The following is a 19572-nucleotide window of genomic DNA, read 5'->3' as shown; positions in this document are numbered from 1 at the left end:
CACCTCTACCCCATGTGTAAATAGTATTATACAGTATATGATTTACAGTAAACAAATATTCAATTTTATTTTAGCAAAATATTGTCCCAGTCCCATAATCAGGACGCCAAGATACTGTTTATTTGTAGTCTAGTTATGAAATATTTCGAGAAAAATATATATGTTGAATGACAGTTGTTACAGAAATATCTCGTTCCAGTTAAAAAGTAACACTTCGCAAGAATTGAAAACACACCAACTTATGTATTTAGAAGGCAATTTAAGTGCATGTTTGGTCAACAATATAAGAACACTCCATTTTCGGTGTTTTTGGACATTTGTGCAGCCTCTATGGGTGATTGCGGTGGCAGCGTCCTTGGCAGTCTACTAGGAACCGTGTATTCACCAGGGTTTCCAGGGCGGTATGATAAGTCAACTTTACACAACTGCACCTGGCACATCACGGCACCCAACAACACTGTAATAACCAGTGACTTTATAATGTTTGACATCAATGAGCGATACTTTGTGGAAATAATTGACCCTGAAAGTGGCGAGAAGCAGAAGTTTACAAGAAATGATTACTTGCTTGTAAATGAGACATCGTCAAATCGTATGGATGTGAAATTTTACAATGACGGTCCACCGGGCGATGGTATATTCGCCCTGGAATGGGAAGGTAAGTATTTATCTATAAGTAGAGTCATCACAATGTTGTCAAACATGAGCTCATATTGGACCTTAAACCGTAAATGTTTGTGTCATTCACACATGTATTTCCTTTCCAGATTAAAAATAAATGCACATAAGATTAATTGGTTTAGCTCAATATTACAACACAAGTGGAGACAATATGTTTTGGGTTTTGAGGGAGAGATACAGTAAGTGAACCAATTCCTACCTGTTTCTCAGTCCATTCCCTGCCTCTTGTATTATGCAGCGATGTACAAATGTTACCATAGTGGAAGAGTAGAACATGGTGCAGTATACCCTGGTGATAAGAATCGATACGAGCCCGGTCACACGCTGATTTTAAAGTGCGACACAGGCTACTACCCGTCAACAAACACAACAAATATAACGTGCCTAGATGATGGTACATGGGACGATGAGCTATCCGAGTGCATCGGTAAGTGTTCATGCCATATTACTGTTATCTTGAAGAATTCCAAAGCTCTAAAACTATCAATGTCATTCGGAGAAATTTTGAAAAGTTAGATTCTTACATCGCTTAATGTGTACACATTACAATAGTTTGAGCCCAGAGGAAACTGGAGGAAAAATCTTTGCATAAACATAAGGGTTCTTTACATGTCCGTCCCCTGGGGTGGGGATGGGGTTGTCTTGGTCTCGGCACAGATTTCTTCTTGGTATTGTTTATTTTAATTTTGACTATTATACGTATTGCTAATAAAGATTTATACCGAAAACCTTTGGTATTTTGATCTTCTGTCGGCACTGTTAATTTTGCTAATATTTTTTCTCCTCTACTGTTTAATGCATGTCCTTTGACAATCTTACGCGAAGTTTTGTCTCTGTGTTGAGTCTATTATCTGATGCGTTAAATTTCGTAATGCGCAAAAGCAAGCAAGGTTAAGTTACTGATCTGTGGACGCTGTCACCAGATTATCACAGGATTAACTTTGTCAAAGTAAAAAACAAACGCACCAGCAAGGGTATACCTTTTGGTATACTATAGCGTAGATATGCAAATTGTTTTGTTTTGTGATACAATCCAATATGGCCACCAGGTGGACATTTATATCCTTTTTATGTCTACAGCCATTATGCAGGCGTACCTCGACTTATGTCATTCAAGCGCGACACATGAACTTCAAATAATTTTGCGATTCGATCAAATATGGCCGCCATATAGCCGTTTTGTTGATTTCATTTTTTCATGAGCAGTTACCTAAACATCCCTTGACCGATTTCTTTTAAAGTTTGAATAAACATAACGCACAATGACTTACATGTCCTTGTGAAATTAACTTATGATAGGTCAATAGGTCAATTATGAAGGAGAATTTCTCTGAATCAAGTGATGAATCTTCCTGAATCGGTACACGAATCAAAATCCAATCACAATAAAAAAGGATTCACAACGCAATTTACATGTCTACCCGTAGTTTGTCAGTCCCCTTTGACGAAGTCCGGGAGTACTAAATCGCGCACTGTCCGTCTTTCCATGCATCCATTTGTTTGTGTGCCTAGGCATGTATCTCAGATATGCCCCGGTCAATTTCTTTCAAACCTGGCACAAGGATAATAAACTCTGGCATACATGTGCAGGTTATTTTCGATATAATCAAATATGGCTGCCAGACAACCATTTTATTTCCATACTTTCATGTCGAAAGCCATTACTCGTCCATGCCTTGACTAGTTTCTTTCAAACCCGATACAGTGACAAAGATGTACTCTGTGAAAATATGAAGATGGAATTATTTCATAGTACAATCCGATTGAACTGCCAGCCAGCATGTCTCAAACATCACACAGACATGTAATAACAGTTTTCTGTAAACTTTGCCAAAGGGATAACATACCATGACATACATATGCACGTCTTATAATGTCAGTAATACGATTCAGTATGGTCTCAATGCAACCATTGTATTCTGATTTATCATGCCGTAAGCCATTACTCACACGTACACATGCCTGGACCAATAAAATTCGAACTTGGTACAAGGACAGTACATTATGACTTTACATGTGCATGTCAAATTTCTTCGCCATATAATCTAGTATGGCTGTCAATCGGCATTTATCTGACTTTTTCGTACCTGCTACTACGGAAATTTAGCTAAACTATACCATTTGTACTTGATAGTCCAAACAGTGAAAATGTATATCATACAAGGTCAACACTTTCTCTGTTATATTCTGGATATGCTTTGACCAATTTCACTTCAAGATTTCTGTCAGTGGGTCCAAATTTAGTTACCAAAGAGGAACTTTGTCATTCACGATGACATGTTTGTTTCTGTTAATAGTTGTGTCATGTGGTGACCCGGGTCAACCTGAAAACGCTTATACTGAGGGCGATGACTTCACCTACGGCAGCAATGTAACTTACATGTGCCACAAAGGACATGTACTGAACGGAACAGAGACGATCATATGTCAGTCTGATGGATCATGGGATGCAGAAGTTCCAGAATGTAATTGTAAGTCACTTAAATTTTCGACAATATTCACATCGTGTCACAATAAACGGCATCACTATAAACCTCTTGGCTTAAGAAATCTTTCCATTGCTTTAGTTTTTCGAAATTCGAAAAATTTATTTTTGCTCCATAGAGTTAACACATGGATGGCGGCCATTTTGAATTTTAGATATCCTAAAATATCCTTAATTGATTCCGTACTTAATTGATTCTCTAATACCAAAATTTGCACGGTGACCCCCGATTTTTATTCTTGATTGAGAAAGAGAATGGTTGAAAGTTATATTGAGGAACGTTTGAGCAAAAGTTTAGGTCTTTCACTTTTGAGGCGCATACAACCTTACGATACAGAATTAGACCTAGGTTTTGTGCATATAGCATAATGTATCTGTGTCAAATCCAGAGTGTAAATTTGTATCTTACAATATATCTGAACGAAAACATTATCCTCACCCGACAGGTCATAATATTATGAATAATATATAATGTGGAGTAACAAGTACCAAAGACCAAACACGGTCAGATATGCCACGCCTTGCTTTGTCCAATGAGCAAGTGTTGTGATCTGGATGTCGTAGATAATGGTGACGAGCACGGTAACACATTTTTGTAATCGGAGCAATCTGTTCGCAAAAAAGGGAACTAACAATACACTGACCAAAATTAATATTTTTTGTGCTTTGTAATCGCTTGTTTCTGTTATTAGTCGTATCATGTGGTGACCCCGGTCAGCCGGAAAACGCGCAAGCTGAGGGCGATGACTTCGCATACGGTGACAATGTAACTTTCGTGTGCCACGAAGGCTATGTACTGAACGGAACCGAGACGATCACGTGTCAGTCTGATGGATCATGGGACTCGGAAGTTCCAGTGTGCAATGGTATGACATTTAAATTTGCCGTAATTGCATCATATAACCGCACCCATAATTCTTAATAGAGGAACAATCGGCAGTAAAATATCGCTACGTATTGCAATTCTACTGTAAACATCGAGATGTGCAGTTTAAATGTACAGGTTTTGGAATTGCGATTTAAACAAAATAGCAGCCACTTTGCCTACGCTGTAGCCATCAACTACATTTGAAGGGTATTGACGAACGCAAACAAAATACATTCTATTGGTCAGTGGTTAATGTGATTTGCACTCGTATGCTTATGTTATCAGTCGTGTCGTGTGAAGATCCGGGTCAACCAGAAAACGGGGACGCTGAGGGCGATGACTTCACATATGGTAGCAATGTAACTTACCTCTGTCATGAAGGCTATGTACTAAACGGAACAAACGTTCTAAAATGTCAATCTGATGGGTCATGGGATGCAGAAGTTCCAGTATGTAGTGGTAAGTCGCCCGAATCAACGGTAATGTTCTTATTTCTAAGAGCTATCCACAAAGATTCCCGTGAGTGGCATTTAGTGTTGCTGCTAAATCTTTGTTTTCATCTAACCAGACAGCGCAGTATTGCATTGCCATTTCTCAGGAAGAGACGTCCATTTTTTCGAATGAGCCGAAATGGCTGTAACAATTCGACATGGAAATTGACAACCAAAGCAACTAATGTACAAAATTTTCCGTGGACAGACAATAAAACTTTGTGAATTCGAGCTCAGCATAATTTCTTCCCTCAGAAAGACAGAAGGTTATGCTTTTTCTGTTGGTCAGGAAGTGTTTATCTCTAAACCTGGATGTGAAATTTGTAATCTATATTATATTGTAAATTCATTCACCAGTTATCAACTGTGGTGAACCAGATGACATAGACAATGCAGACAAGTATGGTGATGAATTCACATACAACAGTACAGTGTCCTACAAGTGCCATGAAGGGTATGCTTTTGAAGGTGGAAGTGACAGCATTATATGTGGAGTGGACGGTGAATGGAGCCATACACCTACGTGTTTTCCAACTGAGCAAGCGAGTAAGTGCAATGTTTTTTAATAGTTTTGCTTAACAAAATATGAAACTAAGAGAAATAAGTTATATTATATGTACATTAGATATCTTTACTTTCTTTTAAAATGTTTATTATCATCAGAGTGCACGTCTGTTAATTTAGGATTAGTCAAATATGAAGATTAATTGATCATCTAATATGAATGTGTTTTTTTCTTTTTTACAGATGATTCAAATTTATTGAGTGAGTAGATTATTATTATAATGTTAGTTTAACACTGAGGAGTGCTAGCATTCTTAATATTTGTGATTGTGATGGTATTTGTTTTATATGGTCAATTGAGATCATATCGAGGCTATTAAAGAAACAATTGTCGCCCAGTTCGCACGGCTTGTTTAGCTCTGCCTTGTACTTTCTAACTGCCAGGACCAAGCCATATACGTGATCACGAAAGCTCTACAGTCCCGCCATCAGTGCAGCAATTTGCAAATCGTCCCAAATCTTGCAGATAAATTAGGATGTAACCAAAAAACGTATCGCTGCCGTTTAAAAATCGAGTTTACGATCTTGTTTTCATTGTCAATCAATTTTGTAAAGGCAAAAATGCCAGCTCGAAGTTGTTGTAAACCAAGGATCGCAAGCATCATCGAAGTCACAACTATCGTAACAATGAGCATTAGGATTGCGTGGATTGCATGGTTGGCTACTGTTAAACACAGAATTTATGTTTCGTTCCAGAAAGTTTACTTTGTAAGAGCGTCCCTGTCAGAATCACTATCCTCGAAGATGGGAGAACGCATCACATAAATAATGAATTTATTTCTATTTCAGGTATTGCAGCTGTCGGCAGTGTGTTAGCTATTTTGGTCTTGGTTGGTATTATTGTGTCAACAATACTGTTATTTCGAAGGTAATAAGTTTATGCCAGTGTCTTTTAGTCATTACATTTTTGAGTGTTGGCTTGGTATTTGACCTATACCTGTTCATGAAATAAAAGGTCTTTTGGTCTTGCACGTTTTGGCGTGTTAATTCGGCGTCTAGTTACATTCTGCTTGCTTCCCGGTTATCTCTTTCTCTATCCATCTAAGTGCCTGTCTGTCTGTTTCTCTGTTTGTTTGTTTGTTTGTTTGTTTGTTTGTTTGTTTGTTTGTTTGTCTGTCTGTCAGCCTAAGTTGTTTGTTTGTTTCAGTAACTAGTCATTGTTCTTTTAACGATTTGTTTTGTCAATTTGATATGTGTCGCTGTGATCTGATTTTTGCATTTTGAATGTATAATTTGCCTTAATTCAGATCACCCATTGACCTTATTCCAACCAATTTTCTTTTTCGTAGGTCAAAATGTAAGAAGTCGAAAACAAATCAACAATCAGATCATCACTTTCCTTCCGGATTTACGAATAATGGTCATCCTTTGCACGACTACGATACCGTTTCAAACTCTCAGACATTGAATAATACAAAAAACACCAGGGCGTTAGAACGATCTGTTGTGAACACAAACCCTGTCTTCGAATTAACAGACTCCGGACCGGACAATGGCTTACACCATCGGGCGAATGATAAAGATGCCGGTCATCTTTACAATTACATTGATTACAGCAAGATGGATTCCAAGAGTGGCTTTGTCATGAATGATCTGTATCGATCCTGTAGTTTTAGCACTGTGTCGGCAGATATGACGACATCGAATGAAAAGATGGACGCCAGAGAACCGATAAATGCCTCTTGCTTCGACGGCTCGAAGGAAGTCGTCTGTGAAAACAGCACTGGGTTCAAAGACAACGATATCTACGAAAGCGGAGACACAGATGGAGATGCCATACACCAGAATGAATATGCCGACGTCGAAAACGACACTGTAGGCTTTGTTGACAACGATCTGTACGAGCATGGCGATGAAGCGCCACCAGAGTCGGAAGTGAAATTTACGGATAACATGTTGTATGAAGTTTCCGGCGGTGACAAGGAGGAGAACAATGATGACGACGTCTATTACTCGACAATAGAAAACGGTGGCAATGATGGTGAATTGAAGGATAACATTGCATACGAATCTAGAGCGTGATTCAAACAATAAACTGTAAACAAGTTCAACTTGGCTTATACATGTAAAACAGCGTTTGTATCGTTATCTCTATTTTCATTTTCAGAAAAAAGTACTTCTTCGTATCTAAAAACCTTCCTCTATTGGTTAACATACGACTTTCATTTACCAAGACTGAATTTGGATGAAGTGGATAAGAATTCATTTTTTGGGCCAGACATATTTTAAAGCAATTTTTTTGTTTTATTGTTTTTGTACATGCAGATATTTACATACATCGGTGAAACACCAAGTCCAGAACGAGAATTATAGATGTTGTAGTATGTTACATATGACCATAAAATCAATCACACTCGAATAACGGCGAATTCCTTCGTTGCGCCAGTACTATACAGAAATTCGTAATATAACCTAAAACTTTAATGATTCAATATAGAAAGCTTTCTTATACAGAAGTGCATATCATTTTTTCACTTTGCCTACAACACGATTGGAACTAATTTGGGAAAATTGGATGAGAGTAAATATTAGGAAAATGTAACGAAATCGAAATTTTTACAGCTGAAATTTTACAAAATGATAGAATAGTGTAAAAATTGAAATATTGTTCTCATCGGACAAAACAACGAAAACACAACGATTATTGCATACCTCTTTCATCGGATTCATTTTTATGAAAATAAGTTCATTTTTGTGTAAATGTACTGAAGAAACGAGACAAAATGCTTAACATTTCTCTAATTGACGAATTTTGAGTCAGGGCACTTTTGAAATGCCCCTGACTTTTTCATGAATTTAAGGCTTCATAAACATTAAATTGAGTCAGGCACATTTTAAAAGACCCTGACTGACTTAACTGTAAATCAGTCGAAAAGCTTAATTTTGGTCGAGGAAAAATGACAAACTGAGATTATTACTAGTGTTTCAGTAATGAAGAAACTACAGACAAACTCTAATATTTTCATTCAAATGTGAATATTGTTCATATGTTTTGAACAATATTGCATTAGATACTATCATGCACTGATTCTTACTCAGAAGATTTCAACAGCATCGTAAATTTTGTATAAAATTTTAAAGATGGTAAGCAAATATGGTGTAAAATTAGAGAAATTTCTAAAATTCTTGAGAAATTCTGCCAATCCAATTATCCCAATTTAGTTCCAATCGTGTTTATCCATACATTTGTGTTGAGACCGGTACATATATGCAATTTATGATGGAATGAAAGACAATAAAACAACTAGACAGGCAAGAACTATGACACAAAAAGCTTTGATTTACACGTTCTTTATCAAAATGTATTGCCTCCATCCATATATTGGACTGTGTGAAGATAACACATATTAAAATAAACAGAGTTTGCTCGGTCATCGTCAATGCAATGTAATTAGGCCACCGTTATTGTGCAGCTATATTCCATAACGTATATAGCAATATTCCATAGCGACCCTGATTGTCGAGGGATACGAGTGATACCAAAGTTCCGCAATTTCACACATTTCCGCTTGTAAGGTGTTATAATTTCAATTATTGCCAGAACACAATAAAATCAGAAGCGTGTTGTCGTGCAAGTCGCCGATATTTATGGCTTAGAAAATTCAATGGCGAAGTGATTCTATTGAAACCAGTATGCTGACGAAAATGCCAGATGGTCCCATTTATTTTAACAGAATGCCCCCTACTGGCAGATATTAATTTTTTACTTGTCTACAACTTTTTTAGACTCATTTTCGAATCGGTTGAGAAGGGTTCTTTTTGATTGGCTTCAAGTTGCTTGAGAAAAGAGAATTTTTTCATAAAACAAGTAACAAGTATTATAGTTGGCAAATTTGAATTCCAGTTATGGGAAAATTTGCAAAATTTGATTCTCCTATCCAAATTCATGATATAAAATATGAAAATAATTTTCAACCTAAGATTGTGGAAATTTATATTATATTAAAAGAAAAATAATTATATTGTTTTATTAACGTGATTAAGCATAGTTCTATAAGCGATATCTCTCTTACGAATAGCGAAACACCGGTCTGAAAGTATAAAAATCCCTAATATTGATCCCGATGAAGTAGCCGAGGCTTCGGATACATTTAAATGCATTTATCAATTTGAATTAATTTGAATTTACTTGAAATGTTTAGTTGTAATTACATTATTTACTTTTGGTATATTGTAAAGGATTTAGACATAGACAATTCTGTGCAAAACTCTATCCTGAAGATTTCAAGTAGGGGATGCACAATTTGGAAATTGGATATGGTTAACCGATAGTGGGTTTATGTTTAAAATGTTACCATTTAAAATAAATGTCATTCGACCACAAGCAGAAGTACAATCAAAGTAAATATCATTGATTCACAACAACGCCAAGTTTCCAGATATTTATCTGACAAGATACACCTTGTTATTTCCATATTATTGAAAATAACTCACCAGACTTCTCGTATTTCTCCGCTATGACGTCCGCTGTTGAACTTTATGACTCATCCACAGGGATATATTTAGGGACAAGAAATTCTAATATGACAAAAACTAAATAAGTTTCCTTGTCTACAAGTTTTTTTCTGTTTGCCTTTCTCTTACCTGTACGCTCTGCTCGTTTTCGTAGACGTGACGGACTGCGCACTGTGTGTGTATATATGCGTAGTAAAATGCGCCCTCTTTCGGTCAACTCTTGCTTCCGCGAGTGACCCGAATATTTTGCAGATTATCGAGTCTGCAGGATTATCAAATCTGATTCGTGAATCAGACTTGATAATCCAACAACGGATGCAGGTCAGTCGGATTAAATGGTGTGTAGTTCTGATGACAACAATGACATTCTTTGGTTTGTCCATTCTATTACACGTCAGCGAAATATTTTGTGCTGAGGGTGAGTAATACTTCTTTGAGAACATTTTTTATATGTCGTGTATTCTTAAGTGACGAGTCCATCGTTTACTTATCCGCCGAATCTACACGATTGACACTGTGTTCTACAGCCGATCAACTTCCTCGCTAGCAAGATACATTACTACAAGTACAGCGGGCAGGTATCTAACCCATAGGCTGACATTTCACTAGAAGACCCAAGTATCGTCTCGTGTCTTTTTATTTGGAAATTCTGTTTACGCTATCAAGTTTAGGGAATTCTTCTCGTCTGGCAAGGATGTTTCGGCACAGCATACTTATTCAATCGAATGTCATTTAGAAGAGTATTGCTCTTTTTATAGGTTTATAATTATATAACATGCAGGCAATGATCAGCGTCTATTCACATGTACATAATGAAAAACGTTCACATCGTTATTTGAATGTGTCCATACTCAACAGTTGTGTATCATTGTTTACTTCCAATTTGCCATGAGTTACCTGTTAATCATTTAAATGCCGATAACTATCATAAAACGGAACTGGAGATATCTTGGTTTCAAGTCTATTTATTAGTTATCAGATGACCAGGTCATGTTTTACTTCTCCCACATGGTGACGCCATTCACATGAGGCTACCAACGATTCTTATCACTGAACCGAAGCAAATTTCAACCGACTGTACACAGAACAGCTCGGTCCATATTTCAAAATTCTGACACATAGTTTTGATAATCATAATTTTCTGATTTCTCACCGTGAATAATCAGAAGGTCAACCCCTTTTCCGCGGAGATGATAGCAATTTTGTAAGTTTGTCGACATAGATTTTTGACAGTCATACACAACTTAGAATATTTGTACGGAAACTAAGGTAATAAGTTGCATTTGTGTTGGCAAAAGAAAGGATATTGATTTTGTTAATGTTCATGACAAAGGAAATTTGCATGTCTGACAGGTGGTATGATGAGACCATCTTAGTTGCTGATAACTTTCCTTGACAAGTGTAAAATTTAGCACATCCAAACATCGAATTCTTATTCAATTAACTCGTGAATTTTAAACATAATCAATAATTTGGAACATAGTTTTAACAAATAATCCTGAAATTAAAGTCTAAGTTAAAAATTGTTCAGAAACTGTGATAAAATTGAAAAAGCCTTTAGCAAAGAATGTCGCTGTGAACAAATCAAGGGGAATCGTGACTATCCTCTTTTACTGTGCCGTTTGTTTGCATGGGTCTGTTATCAAACGGCCTTACCTCGAACCAAAATTAACGTAGTAATATATACACCTATGCACCAGCATGTGATTTATGAACAAACTATAGGCCTTGTTCGTAGCTAAATGGCGGTTTTAATTGAATTCTACATAGTATACCAAAGTGATAGTCCATAAACAGTGAAGAACGCCATCTTCAATGCGTCCGAAATCATTACGTCTGATTCAAAAATACCCGCTTTAACGCATTGGTCTTTTCTTTAGAGATAGAAAAAGAAAACATCTAAGAACCATACTGAAAGAATGAAAATTACAGACCGAGTATTTTTCATAACATTTTGCCTGTACTACCCTCTAATGACCATGGATAATTTGTTATCTTTAAATTTAAATGTGATGACCATCCTATATGAGAATGTCCTGCAGTTTGGATATGGGTACATTTATTTGCGAAGAGAAGTAAATGTACCTATACTGTAATACCACGATGACTCGGCCTCATTCATATACATAGGGACCCATAATACAACTTTTGGGAACCTATTTGAAATTGTGTTTGATATAATAATGCCGAAATGCAACATTTAATATATAAATATCTGATGAAGAAAATAAAAACGAATGGGAAAAGAAAGTGCACACTCCGACAGTTTTGCAAATATCAATTATCGTACTCCTTTTGTAGTGAACGCCCCATATAGTACCGTTCTGTCCGGTTTTCATCTGTGACAGATCTCTCGACTGATAAAAAGCTTTCTGTAATAATACATCAAAGGATACATCACCAAATGCCAATTTGTCTATTATAACACAAACTGTTCCTGCACAGAATCAAAACATTTAATTTCAGAGATGACATTGTGTTCTTTATCGATTCAACTTTCAATGTATTTGAACTTACATGGTCTATGACTATGAGAAATCGATTTTAATGGGGCGATAACTGTTACTTTTGACGATATAAGCATAATTTTGTTTTTCAAAACTTTTTGCATTTTCTTTACCTTTCCCCTAAGATTTTTTCAGATCCTAAGTATACGCCTCGCAAACGTTTTACATTTTACAGTGCTTTATGTTATTGTTCACATATAAATCTTAGTCCGAACTAAAATTCAGCATTAAAGAATATCTTTTGATTGTAGAAATATAATAAGCTCTGTTGGCCAGTTGATTTCGAGGCAATTCATCCTTTTTGGAGTACAGAAAAGTACTTTGCCATTTCACCCGTAGTTACGTCTATTGTAGGTTGAAGCTATGATGATGCTGGGGTTACTTTGTAGTCATCATTTACTACACTACACTACACAATTTCGTATAGACAGTTCCAAGTGACTGACCATTTCAGTAATAGTATAATTGATTTGTTAAGTTAAAGGTTTTAATGTGCGTAAGAAATATTGGACTTTCGTGATATTTTATTAGCTGCACACACTACGATTGCCTCAAGTCTACATCATGAAACTTAAATGTGATGCGGGTGGTCATTTTGAGATATCGCGAGATTTAAATGTTCACTTGCACGTCCACCAATTGCAAGCTACGCGAAAGAAGACAGTTTTAAGTTAACGGAGCATCAGAGTAAACTTAAAATTGGTTTTAAGTTTGAATGAGCCGTTTTGCTTTTATGTCACAAAACAATGCTCCTACAAGTAACATGATCGAGCAAGATCTACTAAAGGTCTACGACATGCAACAATGGAAGTGGTGCAGAATCTCTTTTACAGAATAAAATCATAACTTGTATGAAATCATAACTATCATACTATCATTTCCCACAATGTAAGAGTTGAAGGTGACCACTTTTAAATATTTATCGACTGATTAATGCGTCTGATGAACGCATTTATATATTGCGCGGATTTTTGAGAAAAATGGGATTTTCGCTCTCTTTATGAATTTTGTATCACCAAAACGTTTGCTTCTAGCATCAATGGGCGACTGCGGTGGCATTGTTAAGCAGAACCGAGGTACAATATACTCACCAGGATTTCCTAGTGAACACGTTGGGATGAAGGAACAGTTCCACCAATACTGTACCTGGAAAATATATGGACCCAGTGGCACTGTACTTGAGAGCGAATTCATCATGTTTGATCTTGACAAACAGTACACCATAAAAATAACCGATACAGCGAGTAACGGTGAGCAGATTTTCAAGAAACACACTGATCTGTCTGTAGACACCACAACGTCGAATGAAATGAAGGTGAACTTTCTCTATGAAGCCGTTTCCAATCATTTAGAGTTGTCTGCAAAATTTGCATTGAAATGGAAAGGTAAGACAAACTTGCTATTCTCGCACGTCAGAGTAGTTCAGAACAGGTAGATTTTGTTTCACGATTTCATAATTTTCTCCAGCCCCGTTCAAGTTGTCTCATGTGACGTCATCTTCAATCACGTTTTTGACAATAATCGGGAGTATATCAACAGACACGGTTCACTACATTCTCCTACGCAAACTTTAAGGAGAGGAATGACTGAATAACGTGAGATATTGTTGAGAGCAGCGATTAACATTATTCATTTCTTAAAATGCCTTTACACATTATGATTATTCTCCTTTTCAGCAAAAATCGCCAAATATGACTCCACGTTATGCAGTGACAATGGTACCTTCCTTTCCCCGTTTTATCCCTATGATTACCCTGAGGACATGTTTTACACATGGTACATACATACCAGCAGCAGTTCACTGGTCAAAATTGAATTTGTGGAATTTCTTCTGCGCGATGGAGACTTTGTTGAGGTCGGTGATTCCGACCAGGACAGGTCTTCCCTTGGAAGATACAACAGTAGTTACAGACTGCCTGAAGTGCCATATTCAAGGTCGAACCACTCAGTAGTAGGACTATCGGCTGAGTCTGTCACAAATCCAACAGACGGCAAATTTCGGGCAATCTTCTATGGTAATAACCTTGTTTTCAAATGTCATACAATCATGACCTATTTGGTCGTAGGAGATAAAGTGGTAGTACAGAGAATTCAACGTAGAGGAAAAATCAAAGCTTCTTGTTAATGATTTGCTGATGAAGTTGTCTGCAAAACTTATTCCGATAAATTATCTTATTTATCAAAACCCACCATCTTTGTGTGCAAAACCATAACTAGTTTAAGGAACAAGGTTGCTACTTTCAGTGTTCTCTGCGTCATGAAATCATAGCAATAAACCATTAATTCATTTGTATTGATCGTACACAGTCGAAATTGTTCTAACTTTACCTTACGCTTTTGTTTGTGAGACCTGCTGCTATCTCGCTTCTGCATCATAATATTGCACATGCATGTAAGGGTACAGAGAGAGTATATAGGCGACTTCCCCTCTACTGATATCGATGCTCACGAGAAATTCTGTCACATGTTACTTTTCTTTATCAGGTCTGTCAGTAAATGTTTCAGAAGAAGTTATTTTTCAGTCCTTTTTTATCATTTGTTTTATGTTGAGAAAATGAATCTTACTTCTGAAACGATATTTAGTTGACGTAATCACTACCGAGCGACACCACCGTTCTTCCTCTATAGTAACGGTTGATCTATGCTCTGCAAACGTTCATATGCCTAGAGATCCCGGTAATATTCTGTGAATATTTCTCTGGATGTGAAATGACGCAATCATTATACTTCAGCTTTTAATGCTTTCTTTAATTGTCAGCTGTATGGAAATGTCATAATAACCAAACAGTTGAGAACGGCTATATTTATCCGATGGGAGAATACATGTACACGCCTGGAGAAACACTGGCGTTAGAATGTGATCAAGGGTATTATCCATCAACAAACTTTACCATTGTGACGTGTCTTGAGGATGGTACATGGGACGGTTCCTTGTCGGATTGCATCAGTGAGTACTCAAAACATGCTATTTAATATTAATGCGAATGTAAAGGACTCAATTCTATTAGGCGTGACTTACGGCAATATGATGGATTATTACACCTTACCTATAGTACTGATCTCGTAATTGGATAAAAGTCCCCCACGTGACATTCCAAAAAAGTGATATAACATTACTCGATTTGCTATTGCTATTTGATGCATTGTGATTACACGTGATTATGGCGAGAATTTTAATTTTGATAACTCGATCATGCCAGTTGTATCGTGCGGTGACCCGGGTGATCCTGACCAAGGGGTTAAGTTCGGAGATAACTTTACGTACGACTCCCAGATTCATTTCAGCTGTAACGAAGGATACGAGTTGAATGGTACAGACACAATAGTGTGCCAAGCAAATGGAACATGGAGCGATGATCCATTTACTTGTATAAGTAAGACAGTTGTCTGTGAAATAAATGTTGTTGATGAAAAGGCCAATCTTGAGAGCTTGTTAAAAACTAATTACAATGCAAGGGCAATGATATATATATATATAATATATATATATATATATATATATATATATATATATATATATATATATATATATATATATATATATATATATATATATATATATATATATATACTGGCTTGATGACGACGACGACAACGACGACGACGACGACGACGACGATGATGATGATGATGATGATGATGTAAATGTATTCCTCAGTTATCAACTGTGGTGAACCAGAAGACATAGACAATGCAGACAAAGACGGTGATACGTTCACATATAACAATACGGTGTCCTACACGTGCCATGACAAGTACGTACTGGAAGATGGAAACGGCACCGTCGTTTGCGGAGAGGACGGCGAATGGAGTGATGCACCTACTTGTGTTCCTTCTGAGAAAACAGGTAGGTAACATAATCAATGGCATTCTATAACTATATGCAAAATATTCACAAAAATTCCTAAGGTTGTTGAATATGCAGATCATCGGCCACTTTTTATGAAACGTTGTGACAAAATTTAAGACGATACATTGTGAAAGTCGGTCAGAAGAGATTACCGAACATTGTGTCACGTGTCTGAAGGCTTCACCAACATTGTTTTTCTCAGCTCGTCATGGGATGCAATCCAACAAGAAACAATCAGGATAAAAGCAGTGCCATACGTATGCTGCGATCAGTAGTCATACGACATTAATTTTGAATGTATGCAAAATAAACTGCGTCTTTGTCAACCATAGGCCACACTTCATCCTTATATTAACATATTTTTTTGTTTTTTCAGAAGATTCAGATTCACTCTGTAAGTAATCTACAATATCAAAATCCATACTATTTTTTTGTTTTAAATTATTCAATGTTACTGTGGTTAGGTATCCTTAAACTTGATGTTTTCGAAAAGATGTATTGTTTAAAGTTTGCCAACATTTTTCACTTTTTCATAGAAACAAAAAAACACCTAAAGAATTTCTCATTCTTCACTCTTACATAGTATGTAAAATTCAAATCATATCTGTGTGTGCTATAAATCTATTGCTGGACAGGCCATAAATTCAATGGTCAGCAACGAAAACATATATTGTTTATTTGCAGAAAGTAGTGGTACAGACAATTCTAAATTACTAGTGTACTGTGAGAGCAATAATCCGTGCTTTAAAGGCAACCTTAAGATACAAGTAAAACGTCAAAATATACAGATTTATTTATGCTTCTTTCAGTCAAATAGAAGTTTAGAAAAAATATGTTTACTAACACCATCATTGACTAACAGGTCAAACTACACTTTTATCTGTACTAAGATATCGCAGCTGTGGGCGGTGTGCTAGGTGTCCTTGTCTTGATTGGTTTTATAGTTGCCATGGTACTGCTGTTTCGAAGGTAAAGAGGTCACCTAAATACATGTAGTTAGTGCAAAATGTGTTATTATACCAATCAGAGTTAACATCATATGCGACTTGCAGGTTTTTGCGGAGGTAGATATTATTCAGTATATATATATATATATATATATATATATATTATATATATATATATATATATATATATATATATATATATATATATATATATATATATATATATATATATATATATATATATGTGGTGAAGGTAATACGTTGAAAGTGAATGATACGCTACTCCTGTCAGCGAAGTTACCTTCTGTAAGGCTCGGCCTATTACATGTATGCTTGATTGTCTGTCTGTCTGTCTGTCTGAGAATCTCTCTCTCTCTCTCTCTCTCTCTCTCTCTCTCTCTCTCTCTCTCTCTCTCTCTCTCTCTCTCTCTCCTTACCTACCTCTACCAACTTATACCTGTTGTAAGGCACGGTCTTGTATGGTTTGTTTTCTGTCTGAGCATTCTCTCTCTCTCTCTCTCTCTCTCTCTCTCTCTCTCTCTCTCTCTCTCTCTCTCTCTCTCTCTCTCTCCTCCTTACTACCTCTACCAACCTTATACCTGTCCCGTAAGGCCCGGCCCTTTTATGCTTGTTTTCTGTCTGAGCATTCTCTCTCTCTCTCTCTCTCTCTTCTCTCTCTCTCTCTCTCTCTCTCTCTCTCTCTCTCTCTCTCTCTCTCTCTCTCTCTCTCATATGTGCCATTTCTTGTGTTTATTGTATTTTCTCATAGAGTTGCCGTGCCTCTGTGGTCCACCTTTCAATTTAATTGATATTGCTTTGATTGGGATCCACCGTCGGTAAAATTGTTTTAACTTCTTGTTTTCTGAAGGTCAAAATACCATCAGTCTAAAACAAACGAACCGCCTGCAGACAATTTTCCTTCCGGATCAACAAATGACAGTCAGCCTATGCATGACAGCGAAGCTCTTCAAAATTCTCAACAGATGAATAACACAAAGAATGACAGGCCAACAACCAACCACACTCAACTGAACACAAACCCAGCCTTCGATGGCGAAATACCACATCCCATTTTCTCTAAAGACATCGTCGATGATAGCGTACATCATCAAACTGGAGATAACGTTACCGGTCATGTTTACAATGACATTGACAGCAAAACGGACTCTCAGAGTGGCTTTGTGGAGAATGACCTGTATAGACCGTGTAGTTTCGGCCCTGATTCAACAGGAGCGCGACCTGAATTTCAAGTGAAACTTACTGACAACATTTTGTACGAATCTTCAGACCATGACATGGTGGATAGCAAGGGTGACGGGGTGTATTACTCGGCAATAGGAAATGGTGAAACTGTTGAAATGAAGGATAACATTGCATACGAATCCGCGTCACTCCGACAATAAACTGACTGACAAGTTGGGTTATACTTTGCAACGGCAAAATTGTGATAATTTCTTTTCAATTTCTTTTCAATTTCTTTCGAAAGGTACTCTTTCATATCCAGAAATCTTGCTTTATTTGCTACCAAACGACTTTATTTGACAAGTTGAGGTTAGATGACATTGTGATAAGAGTTCTTAGTGAGGGCAAGAAGTTAGATAGTTTCTTAAAGTAGTCTAAGTTTTCTTTTCACTTGTTTCTTAGACACGGACAGTTATTAGACAGACAGAATTATCTCAAAATTTGTGTGTACATTTTTCCTGAATATATCTACACGCGGAACAGTATATTTGATAAATTGTAAGACGACAAGTAAAGAAACAATAACTTTATATATCTCCATGCGTATTTCGGACTCCGAGAGGTGACATGATTTCGAAAATTTATTTATTATATTTTCTTGGTCAGCGTCCGCGCAATGAAATAAGTCCACCACAGTGATGTTGCAGCTCAAACATTGTTTGATACTTCTCTAGCTGATCACAAGGTGATATCGCGATATCAATGGGCCATCATTTCACATATTTCCGCGAGCAAGGTAAAATTCAAATTATTACGATATGAACGCATGACAATCAGAGATGAGTTGCAGTGTTGCCAAGTGACAGATATATGTGGCTTTGGGTGGAAAAGTGTGCCACTGTGAGTGCGAAGATAACCAATCAATGGACACATTTATTACGAACTTTCTCTGCTCACAATATGATGCACTGTACACGGAGAATATGAGAAACGTTTGCATACTGTATGCTTCGATCTACTGGCCGCAATCAATTAACTCTAGGCTTGTGATAAGCGAATGCGAGAAATTATGTTTCACGCAAGCCTGATACTAAAGATGTTATTATTAGAAATGTTTCGGTAACTATATTAGTATTAAAATCATTACAAATAGATAGATAGTTTTAAGATATCTCTGGGAAATATGATGCATTTCTAACATTAGATTGATAAAGTTCGTGTTACGGAGACAGGCAAATAAATTATTCAAGTACATATATGTGTGGTGTATATATAAATATATATATGTAGTTATTGATGTTTTCATAAAACATAAGATATTTAATCGATGTCTGTAAGAATATTTTCATTTCAAAATAGACCCAATCATAAAGCATATAAAAGTTGAATTAGAGCATAACAAATACAATTCTCAATTAGTCTACTTAATAAGAATCTCCTTGCTTTTTGTACCATGTGGACTGCCTGTTCCCAACAGGGCGCTATCATCCACCATGCCAGTACCCAAGTTTGTACACTTTCCAGTGCAGTGCAGTGGAACAT

The 19572-nt window shown here is 36.6% G+C and overlaps 2 protein-coding genes across 2 annotated transcripts; both read left to right on the top strand.

The window, feature by feature from the left end:
• Positions 1-404: 404 nt before the first annotated feature.
• On the top strand, positions 405-7558 carry LOC139143082 (uncharacterized). The gene is made up of 8 exons (XM_070713245.1): positions 405-658; positions 920-1108; positions 3859-4032; positions 4320-4493; positions 4883-5071; positions 5273-5290; positions 5879-5957; positions 6379-7558. The coding sequence occupies exons 1-8, from the start codon at positions 481-483 to the stop codon at positions 7109-7111; spliced, it is 1734 nt and encodes a 577-aa protein (XP_070569346.1). The 5' UTR covers positions 405-480; the 3' UTR covers positions 7112-7558.
• Positions 7559-13700: 6142 nt separating this feature from the next.
• On the top strand, positions 13701-19340 carry LOC139143081 (uncharacterized). Its single transcript, XM_070713244.1, has 6 exons — positions 13701-14066; positions 14810-14998; positions 15710-15898; positions 16278-16295; positions 16792-16870; positions 17717-19340. The coding sequence occupies exons 1-6, from the start codon at positions 13814-13816 to the stop codon at positions 18249-18251; spliced, it is 1263 nt and encodes a 420-aa protein (XP_070569345.1). The 5' UTR covers positions 13701-13813; the 3' UTR covers positions 18252-19340.
• Positions 19341-19572: the final 232 nt, after the last annotated feature.

The sequence above is a fragment of the Ptychodera flava genome, chromosome 11, assembly GCF_041260155.1.
Source record: "Ptychodera flava strain L36383 chromosome 11, AS_Pfla_20210202, whole genome shotgun sequence".
NCBI lineage: Eukaryota > Metazoa > Hemichordata > Enteropneusta > Ptychoderidae > Ptychodera > Ptychodera flava.
The sequence above is the reverse complement of the archived record's forward strand: the minus strand, read 5'-3'. Positions and strand labels throughout refer to the sequence as shown.

Coding starts and splice junctions, on each gene's coding strand:
- LOC139143082 (XM_070713245.1), top strand. CDS start 481: ATGTTTGACATCAATGAGCGATACTTTGTGGAAATAATTGACCCTGAA. Junction 1,109..3,858: donor TGAGCTATCCGAGTGCATCG/GTAAGTGTTCAT, acceptor TTCTGTTATTAG/TCGTATCATGTGGTGACCCC. Junction 4,033..4,319: donor GGAAGTTCCAGTGTGCAATG/GTATGACATTTA, acceptor TTATGTTATCAG/TCGTGTCGTGTGAAGATCCG.
- LOC139143081 (XM_070713244.1), top strand. CDS start 13,814: ATGTTTTACACATGGTACATACATACCAGCAGCAGTTCACTGGTCAAA. Junction 14,067..14,809: donor ATTTCGGGCAATCTTCTATG/GTAATAACCTTG, acceptor TTTAATTGTCAG/CTGTATGGAAATGTCATAAT. Junction 16,871..17,716: donor ATGGTACTGCTGTTTCGAAG/GTAAAGAGGTCA, acceptor TGTTTTCTGAAG/GTCAAAATACCATCAGTCTA.